Source organism: Budorcas taxicolor, chromosome X (assembly GCF_023091745.1).
Source record: "Budorcas taxicolor isolate Tak-1 chromosome X, Takin1.1, whole genome shotgun sequence".
Classification (NCBI taxonomy): Eukaryota; Metazoa; Chordata; class Mammalia; order Artiodactyla; family Bovidae; genus Budorcas; species Budorcas taxicolor.
The window spans coordinates 77,359,643-77,370,234 of NC_068935.1; the positions used below are offsets into that span (position 1 = coordinate 77,359,643).

General features: G+C 46.9%; 1 protein-coding gene across 1 annotated transcript; it reads right to left on the bottom strand.

Moving 5' to 3' along the window:
- Nucleotides 1–6,646: 6,646 nt before the first annotated feature.
- LOC128069370 (doublesex- and mab-3-related transcription factor C2-like) lies at nt 6,647–9,295 on the bottom strand. The gene is made up of 4 exons (XM_052662597.1): nt 9,081–9,295; nt 8,840–8,997; nt 8,049–8,185; nt 6,647–6,748 (listed from the first exon to the last, which is right to left on the bottom strand). The coding sequence occupies exons 1-4, from the start codon at nt 9,293–9,295 to the stop codon at nt 6,647–6,649; spliced, it is 612 nt and encodes a 203-aa protein (XP_052518557.1).
- Nucleotides 9,296–10,592: the final 1,297 nt, after the last annotated feature.

The window sequence follows — 10,592 nt, forward strand, 5'->3', positions numbered from 1 at the left end:
GAGTTCCTCCAAAGGTATTCCCCACTATGAACTCCTCCACCCCATCCACTTGGGCCATCTCCCTGCAGTCAACAGCAATCCTTGCCCTGGGATTGGTCTCCAGTCCTTGTGTTTATATCCCTGTCTCTCTCTTCTTCTTGGAATCCCATTGTGTTTATAACAATCTTTTTGATAGCTCCCCATAGGCTTTCCTCACTTTTTTCACTTGTCTTCATTCTTTTTTTTTCTATTTCTTCCTCTGACTCAATGATTTCTGATGAATTGTCTTCAATTTCATTGATTCTTTCTTCTCTCTACTCAAGTCTGCTGTTGAATTGCTCTCACGAAATTTTTGGTTCAATTATTGTATTTTTCACCCCCAAGAATTTCTAGTTGGTTCCTTTTTGTAGTTTCTGTTTTTATTGCTATTTTCATTTTGTTCAGGCATCCTTTACATGATTATTGTTTAGTTGTTTATGTGTGTTTTCTTTTAGCTCTTTGAATATCTCTATGCCAGTCAGTTAAAATTCTTTCTTTGACAGCTTATAGATCTGAGTTTCATTAGGGTTGGTTTCTGGAGTTTTATTTTATTCCTTTGATTGGGCCATGTTTGTCTTTTCCTTTGTATGTCTTGTAACGTTTTGCTGGAATTCGGGCATTTTGGAAAAAAACAACCACCTCTCCCAGCCTTTACATACTGACTTTGTACATGGGAAGGCCATTGCCAATCAGCCCAGCTAGAGGTTCTAGGATCTTCCAAACCTTTTCGCATCTCCTGCTCCCCCTGGAGTTTGCCTATGGAGTTGTAGCTCTAATGTGCTACTGGCCTCTGTTTTCAGCAACTTCCAAATTCTATTAATAGCACCAGTCCCCTCTGTGCTCTGAGTCAGGCAAGACAGGAATCAGTCTCTCAGGAAGCCCCTGAACAAGCCAGACATCAGGCACACAGTCCACTTTTTTTGTTTCCTCCCCATACTGAGGCCCCCATATGGGGCATTTCCTTCTGGTTACTCCACTCCATGCAGCATAAGGGAAGGAAATCAAGCAGGTCACCGAACACAGTGAATATTCCTACCGCTTTCTATGGTTTACAATGTCCTGAGTGCTATAGCTTCTGAACTAGTGTCTAGCATTCTCACAGAGTTATTCTATTCCATACATACATTGTTGGTAACTCAATATCTCTGTGGGAGGGAGGAGAGCCTGCAGTTTCCCACCCTGCCATCTTCATGAAGTCACTCCCAAGATGCACTTTTTTAACAGGTGATGTTTGCATAACTGCATCTCTTTCTTCCACTGTATATGAGGATACACTCCAAATGGAACAGAGTTTAGAACATAAAATTCAAAGTTATTTCAGTACTACCAAAAAAAAAATCCTCTATACATTAAGAATGAGGAAAATCCACCTATGGATGAAAATACAGAAGAAATGAGGCAAAATATGGATAAATTTGGCTATCTAAGCATTAACTACATCTTCATGGCAAAATTTCCCTAAAGATACCATAAACTCAGCCAAAAAAAAATGCATAACAACTGGGAAAAATGTTTTCAACTTCTATCAGAGACAAAAAGGGCAAGATTGTAGCATATCTCTAAGATACAAAGAGGGCTTCTGGGAGGTGCTAGTGGTAAAGAACCCACCTGCTAATGCAGGAGACATAAGAGATGTGGGTTTGATCTCTTGGTCAGGAAGATCCCCTGGAGGAGGGGCATGGCAACCCACTCCAGTATTCTTGCCTAGAGAATCCCACAGACAGGAAAATCTGGCAGGCTACAGTCCATAGGGTTGCAAACCTTTTTTGAAAAGAATAAAAAGTCAAAAACCCTATAGAAATTGGGCCCCAAATGACAATTAATAGTACAGAAGGAAGAAGAAAACAGGAGTGGGTTTTTACCATATGAAAAAGACATGCAAACTTGTCCACATTAAGGGAACTGTAAGTTAAAACATACATTGATATATCATTTATCTGCTATCTGATTGGCAAAATTCAAAACTCTGGCAAGAGTACTGATGAAACTTGGGGAAATTGGCACTCATACTGATGAAGAAAAGGCAAAAGGTACGGCATTTCTGCAGGAGAATTTGGCAGTAATGAGCAAGATTATTACTTCAATAGTATATCTCAGGATCAAACTCAAAGACAAACTGATAAAAACTGCATGAGATGGTGTCACAAGTCTATTCACTGTAGACATACTTGTAATAGTAAGATTGCATACATGCTTAGTCACAGTCTTATCTGATTCAGCAACCTCCTAGACTGTAGCCTGAGAGGCTTCTCTGTCCATAGGATTTTCCAGGCAAGAATACTGGAGTGGGTTGGCATTCCCTTCTCCAGGGGATCTCCCCAACCCAGCGATGGAACATGTGTCTCTTGTGTCTCCTGCACTGGCAGGCGGATTCTTTAGAACTGTGCCACCTGGGAAGCCCACAATACATCTTACACGAAGCCTCGAAAATAGTCAAGTGTACAGAAGCAGACAATAGGATGGTGGTTTCCAGGGGATGGGAGAAGGGGGCTATGGAGAGTAGTTGTTTAGCGAATATAAAGTTACAGTTGTACAAGATGAGTATGTTCTGGAGATCTGCTGTGTAACATGGTGCCTGTATTCAACGACAAAGGGCATATTTTTAAGTGAAAAAAAGGCAAGGTGGAGAAGTTTGTGTAGATTATGCAGCATTTGTCTGAGAAAGACGAGGGAGGGTAGTGAATGTCTGTCTCTTGATGAGAGATACAGATCCCATGGCCAGGGAACATCAGTTGCCCCATCCGTTTAACCTTTAAGAAATCTGTTAACAACATCCCTGCATGAGTCTTGCTTATTCTGGCCTTTACCAGACAAGGCATGTTTGCTCATAAACAATGCTGACAACTCATTTTGCTCCATATTTGTTCCAGATCATTTGATTTTTAAAAATCAATAACGAGTACTTTCCCCACACTTTAGGCTGTTCTTGGTCAGAAACCAGTGGCAGCAGCCCTGCAGTGTTAGTGTGACCTAAGTTGAAAGAGATGCCTTTCTGGGCAAGAGCTGAAAGCAGTAGAGTGCTGGAGAGGACTCTTACTGGAACATAAAAGGCGAGTATCACATTGTCAGGAATTTCGTGAGCCAGCTGTTAAACACAGCTGTTATTAAAACTAAATGTACTGCTAAGCTGCTAAGTCGCTTCAGTCGTGTCCGACTCTGTGCGACCCCATAGACGGCAGCCCACCAGGCTCCCCCGTCCCTGGGATTCTCCAGGCAAGAACACTGGAGTGGGTTGCCATTTCCTTCTCCAATGCATGAAAGTGAAAAGGGAAAGTCAAGTCGTTCAGTTGTGTCCGACTCTTCGTGACCCCATGGACTGCAGCCCACCAGGCGCCTCCGTCCATGGGATTTTCCAGGCAAGAGTGGGGTGCCATCGCCTTCTCCAAAATGTATAAAGTAACAAATGCATTACATATGCATTATATTGAAAATGAACATACTACATGATCAAAAGTCATCGATTTCTAATTACTTTCCTACGTTTTACTATTATCTGTGCTCTTGAGATTATGTATATTTATTGTAATTGAATGATGGAAATCCATCTCTTCCCAACTCTGCATCAAAGGACATCTCGTTGGTAGCTTGAAATTGGCAAATGCTACAACACAGGGTGGTTCATGCAACCCTCCTTCTTCCCCCAGCGCCTGTTGTTAATCATTTACCTGCGTAGCACTGGTTGAGACTAATCCACTCTGCAGATGCTCTGGTGCGATGGATATCCTCAGACCTAATCAATGCTGTCATACAACATATCAGAGTCAAGAGCTAACTCACACTGTTATGTAAAGTGATATTTTAAACGTGTGAACTGGAGTAGTGACCAAAGGATAGTTCACAAGAGATGTTTGATGTCTAACATGTATAACAATATCCTAAGATGCCTATACTATGCCATTCAGAGACTTAAAAAAAAAAGGTATAGCTCAACACGTGTGGGGGTATGGTGAGGGTGGGTGGGCAGGATCTTGAACATCAGCAGAGGACTGAGAAACAGGTGAAAGTAAGATTTGATTGATTACCACAGAATGTTACTTTGAGTACAAAATAAAGGGATGGTTTTTGAAAGACCCTCCTAGCTGGGTGTCTGCCGCTTCAAGTTTCGAACCTCTCACTGGACATTTTGTAAAAAAAAAAAAAGGAAAAAAAAAGTAAAGTAAACTTATTAGCTAATTTAGGGCAAATCAAAGAGAAAGGAGTCTCCCCCTCACCAACCACCTTTGCCTTAAAATTTCCCTTCAAGCACTTGTGCAAGTTACTTTTCCTCTTTGAGTACATTTCCTGATGTGTAAAAGGGTAATAATAATGCTGAGCTTACAGAACTACTGTGAGGTTATATGAGCTTAGTGTTCAGTGAACACAGACTAACCAAATGATAATGATTCTTCTTTGTATCTCTTGGGTCCTTCAAAATAGGTCCCAGATCTAATTAATTTCCCCTCTTTGAGTCTTCTTGTCCAGATTGGCTTTAGTTTCTCCCCACTGTAAAATACGTATTGGACTAGAATCAAACCAGCATTCTATTGGCCAAAGTTGGCCTGCTTGGAAGTTTTTGTTTGGCCCATTTAAAGAGTTTAGAGGAAACCAGAGCCAGCATTTCAAAATTGAGATATTTTGCATAGAAATCTAGAGTTTCGTCTTATCTTTAAAAATCAAGAGATGTGGCACAATGAGTCTGCATTCCTGCATGGCAACAATTGGCTAGGGCCAAGTGACAGCTGCCCCCTTAGGTAGAGCATGCACTCTCAATTGGCCAGACCCCATCTGGCTTGCTCTACTCATTTATATAACCTGCTTGATCCTGCGGACATCTGAATTTGTGGCCTTCTGGACAACTGGAAGCAGTCAATGCCAGGCAGGGTGTAGGCACTTACTTGCTGAATGAGTAAATCTCCTACCCATTTTTCTCTCTACCATTTCCTTATCGAGCCATGTTAAGAAATCCCAGTTATTGAGAAAAGTGATTGTCCCTTTGAAAAGTGACTTGAACATGGTAAACTCAGGGTACTCTAGGTTATACTGTGGTAACAGGCAACACCTATATTTCAGTGCCTTACAATGAAGGTTTATTATTTGCTCACATACACAAACCTAGACACAAAATGAAAACATCCTCAGATTTTCACATGCATGGATAAGTACATGAGCATGCTGGTAAGTTTGCAATCATGAATCAAAATAACCTCTGGCAGATGAACAGATGAACTCACACAGAACCCTACTTAGAGACTGATCAGCTTAGATGGCAAAACCCTGTTTTCATAAGAGACATTATAAGACCCCAGGATCCAAGAGAGTAAACGATGGAGGTACAGGAATATCCACCCTCAGTCAAGGAATTGTCCCATATAATAAAAACCATCTAAAAGCTTATAAAAGAGCCTAAACGCTTTTTAAAATAAAAATGCAGTAAGAATTTTGGACATTAAGCATTTTGCAAATGCATAAATTGACAGCATTCTAGTGAGTTCCCCACTTCTGGGCTTCTAGTTCAAGAGGGAGATGCACCCCAGGTGACCAAGAGGCAGAGAAATGGAGCTGGCCGGCCTGGGTCAAAGAGAGGGGCTAGAAGGCTGAAGTCCTTTATCTCCATCAGGAGCTGTCAACACACAAAAAAAAGGGTCAGGGCCAGGTCACATCCATTTGTCCTCCCAGCTCTCCCCTCTTTTTGTTCCACCCAGTCAAAGCTGTGTCACCTTGGACTATATTGCACAGAACTCTTCCTTGATTTGCCCATCTCAATTCTTGCTTCCTCCAATCCCTCCATCACAGCAACCACATCTCTTTTTGTCAAGCCTAGGGTCTCCACACATGCTCCTCTCTAGCTCAGACAGTCCTTGGTCCCTCACCACCCACAGTTGCTGGCCGAACCTCTTAAGCCTGGCATGCAGACCTCCGTGACTGGTAGCCTCTCCCCGCTCATCTCTTCCATCATGTTCTAGCAGTTCCTCCAGGGTTGCCTGCTTCACTCACACTCCATATCACAGTCCATTTTGATCTGGTAGTGCCCAGCCTTCCCCCTCAGCCTTCCCAGGTGTCTAGCTCTCCTCTGCCCTTCTTCTCCAGGCTCATCATTGAGATTCAGCCCCAAAACATGACTTGTGGAGGCATCCAGGCTCCACATCAAGACTGGAAGCTCCCTGAAGGCAGGAACTAGATCTCCTTCTCTACCAGACACTTATCACCTATACATGTCCTCCCCAGATCACAGCAGACTGCAGGAGTCTGGGTAGAAAACTCTGGACTGGGAGTCAGGAGACCTGATTCTTCCACTTGATATGCTGCATGCCCTTGGTAAGTCCCTGCCATTCTCAGGGACTCAGTTTCCTTATTTCTTGACATCAGGGCAGTGAACATTTGCTTTGGAGGACAGTGCTCAATAAACGCTCAGTGATTCTCTGGACAACCACCTACTGCCACTTCGAGAGTCCGACAGAGGAGCTTGGCAGCCTGGGTCCAAAGAAGTTCAACCCCCCTACCTCCCTCTAACTCTGACTTCCCAGTTAGCCCCTGCTTACCACAACAGCCTCCCATTTCCCAGCTGTCCCCAACCCCTTGTTCTCCTTTCAAAGACCAGGCTACCTGGAGCAACGCAGGGCTGGAGCAGAGAGATGGTGCCAGAAGGGGCCTAGGAAGATTCTCTCAGAGCCAGCAGAGCCTCGGCTGCTTCCAGTTTTCGCTGCCACTCTGAGGAGGCAGAAACCGAGGCCTGGTTGGAAGCTTCGGGAGCCTGAAAACAAAGGATGTCAGAGAATGGGAGCTGGGAACCCACACTCCCTCCATGCCCCTTCAGTCCCCAGCTACCCTGAGGCCTTCTGCTCTTCTCCTTACTAAGCTTGGCCCCTGCCAGGGTTCTGGAGGCCACAATCTTCCCAGAATCTGTGGCTGCAGTAGAAGGGGGTTAAGGGTGGCGTGGGGCTGGAGGATCAGAGTTGAGTGTCTAGGGACAAGGAAAGGAGAGACCAGGGGATTTATCCCTTTGGCAGGCACGTACTACCAGTGGGGAGGGGGCCAAGATTTTACAATATCTGCATGTGGGAATCTGAATGGCCATTAGGTGTTGTGGCTTAGACAAGTCGCTTCCCCTGCCTGGCCTGTCTTCTTTTCCATTTTTTCTTTTTCCTGTATCTTTCCAGAGACACTAATTCCTCTCAGCTTTTTTAAAACTCCTGGAGCAACAGTAAAGTTTATGGGAAATCAGAGGTGTCTGCGTTTTAATCTGCAAGGCACCTGGAGAGACGTGATTACTGTTCCTGTCCGGGGACTGGTTCTTGCCCTTATATTCCCCAATCCCCAAGGGGCTTGAAGGGCCAGCTTGACTCCTCTCCAGGACACTTTCTCTGATGGTTATTAGACTCTGGCCTGGGCGAGATGGTGTCCCTCACCATTACGGCTCCCCTTCTCAGCAGAAGCTTCTATTCCATCTATTTGTTTCATGTGGAATAACAGCCTCCAGTTGTCAAAGGCCTGCGATGTGGCAGGCCTTGTGCTGGTCCTCTTTTCAATGCTATGTTGTTGCTGTTGTTCAGTTGCTAAATCATGTCTGACTCTTTGTGACCCCACGGACTGCAGCATGGCAGGCTTCCCTGTCCTTCACTATCTCCCCGAGTTTGCTCAAGCTTATGTCCACTGAGTCGGTGATGCCATCCAACCATCTCATCCTCTGTCACCCCCTTCTCCTGCCCTCAATCTTTCCCAGCATCAGGGTCTTTCCCAATGGGTCGGCAGTTCTCTATAGGTGTAGAACACTGTCCCCTCTCAGCACACTGGTAGGAAATAGAGGCTCGGATATGTAAAGTCTCTTGTCCAAAGTCTCGCAAATTGGGAAAGGCAAAGCTGGGAGAGCCCTGTTGTTGCCCCTAAGTCTGAGATGCCTGCTCCTCCTCCCCTTCCTCCACCTCGCCCCCCGCCCCCAGTTGCCCTGTACTGCCTCCATCTCCTCCTTCTAGCTCCAGAGCCTTAAGCAGAAGGTTTGGACACTCAGTAACACAATATACAAGTAGCCCCGTGGTCTTTCTCACTCTACTCACCTGCTGGGCAGGGCAGGGGATCTGTATGACTTCCTCAAAAGAGAAATTGTTAGTTGCTTCTTCAAGGGTGCTGGAGTCCAGGACAGAGACAAAGAGTCCAAGACTTGACCGAGCAGCAGAGTGCCTTGGAAGATCGTCTGCGGGAACAGAGAGCACAGGTTGGAGTCAGGAACCAAGCCAGCCATGGAGAGGAGATGTGGGCATATTTGGGGACAAGGATAGGAGCCCAGAATGCCAGAGCTGAGAAGACCTTCAAGACCACCTAGTCCTCGTCCTCATTTTGGGACTGAGGACTATGAGACCCATAGAGAAGTAGTGTTCCCTCAGGGTCATATGGCAAGTTGTAGTAGGGTTAGAGATGGTACCCAGGTCTTCAGGACACAGGAAGGGCTCTGAGCAGTGGCTGAGGTCAGAGCTTCCCACACTGGCCCCGGACTCCTCCTCGGGGATTGCACAGGGGTGAGCCTCGAGCTGAGGCGTGATGTTCTCCTTCCCAACTGTGAGACGCTGGGGACGGCTTAGGTGAGCCTTACCCTCTGACCCCATCCCACTCTACCTCACCCCCAACCTGTCCCACTCTAGGCCCTTTTTGATTTCCCAGATCTCTCCTTCCCACCAACACTTGGTAGGTAATACTGATGGCATTTTTATAGTTGGGGAAGCTAAGGCCTGAAGAGTAACTTTCCCAAGGAGTAAAGCCACACAGAAACTGGGTGATATGACTGGTGACAGAACTACGCATGCTCCCTACACCCGAAACTCCAACTGCCTCCCTGGCCAGAGACACTCACTGGGGACTCTTGCTCGAGCGCCCAACTTCTTGGCACGGCTGTGAGCTCTGGGAGAGGTAGTCCCGCTCCTTATCCGTCCTCGAGTCGGGCGCCTCCTTACGTATGGCCCCTGCTCCACCTTCAAGTCACGTTCAGCAGGCAAGATGCTGTAGTGTTCCCTAAAGTGGGAGGATTGCGGGTCTAAGGTCAGTCACCTTTAGAGGAGGCCTACTCCCCTCCCCTTGTCAGATGCCATACTCACGAGAAGGGAACACACTTGTCACACTCGCAGGCCTGGAAGAGGCAGAGGTGCTCCTCGTCCTTGATTTGGTCAGTGATGCCGTGGTTGTGGCAGCGGGCACAGTGATCTATAGATCTTCTGGGGCCAAGTTCAATCCCACATGGGGCTCTGGTCTCAAGTCCAGTGGTGGAGTCGGGGAGGGAGCAGGGCATAGCAGGCATTTCATTGGGATCCATGGTTCTAGGGCAAGGAGTGGGGGTCAGGGTGGCCACATGATCCCCTACCCTCTACGTACTTCCTCTGCCCCTGGAAAACCCCATCTGAGGTGGCTGGATTCTTCTCCATCCAGCTCACTGCTGAAATGAGATTGCACCCTCCCTTCTTGCTCATGTAGCCTCCTTCCCAGGAAGCCCCACTCACATATAGGCCAGTTCCAAGAAACTCTGGGCGTGGGTCCTGTATACTTCCAATCCAATTATTACTCCCCCTGCTCACCTTCACTTCACACGGACCCCTGACCCCGTCAGGCATACACATGCACTCTCGTGCCTCCTTCAACAAATACTACTTCCCTGTCTCATGTTTATCATCCTGTACTCTGCTATGCCCAACTACTATTCCTGGCATCCCTTTCCACAATTGTCTTCCTCACCTCCTGCATTCATCCACTCCCTACTCATGATTCTTATGTCCTGCACTCAATTCTATTTTATTGGTCTCATGTATGCCCTACATTCAATTTTCCTCTCATCTTCCATTCCAATTTTTTCTTGTACTCTATCAAAATCTTAATTACTTTCTTGCTCCCTCTCTAAAGTGACACCCTGAAATCATATCATATCATGAAATCTTATACTTCTGCTGCATCTCAAGCCCTTCTGTCAATGATTACTTTCATTCCTCCCCTCATCGACGTACCAAGTAGATGTTTGCTGAGTCCCCTGTCGAACGCCAGACCCTGATCTAGTCAACAGCCAACTCCTCCCTGCACTAATTGTCCTCTTGCAGCAGCACACCCTCTCTGCTTTCATGCAAACCCACGCATTCCCTCCACAGCCTCCCAACAATCTTCCCTGCTCCTCTCCAGCAACGTCAACAATTATGCTTGAGCACAGCACCCCCTCCTCCCAAACCCAGAGGTCGCCACCTCCCTCCTCTCGGGTTACCCAACCGTTCCCTGTCACCCCCACCTCAGAATCATGAGGTGGGCGGCGGTGGGGGTGGCGGGACATAAGCCCTGCCCCAGCGGCCAGAGGCCAGGGGTCAGGCGTCTGGAGCAAGCGATCATCTCACAGGACTTCAGCCGAGGAAGGGTGGGGTGTGGGGTGTGGAGTGGGGGGAGGGGTGGGGCGGGGTGGGATACAGGTACCCTGCGGAGGTGGAGGAGAGAAGAGGGATTGGGGATCCAGAGCGGGAGGGAGGGAGGAAGGAAGAGGTGCGGAGAATGAGGGTCCTATTCCTGATGCCACTCTATGGTTACCTCAGCCTCCAGCAGGTCAGGATCAATCTACTGGGACAGGAGGCCCGAGGGAA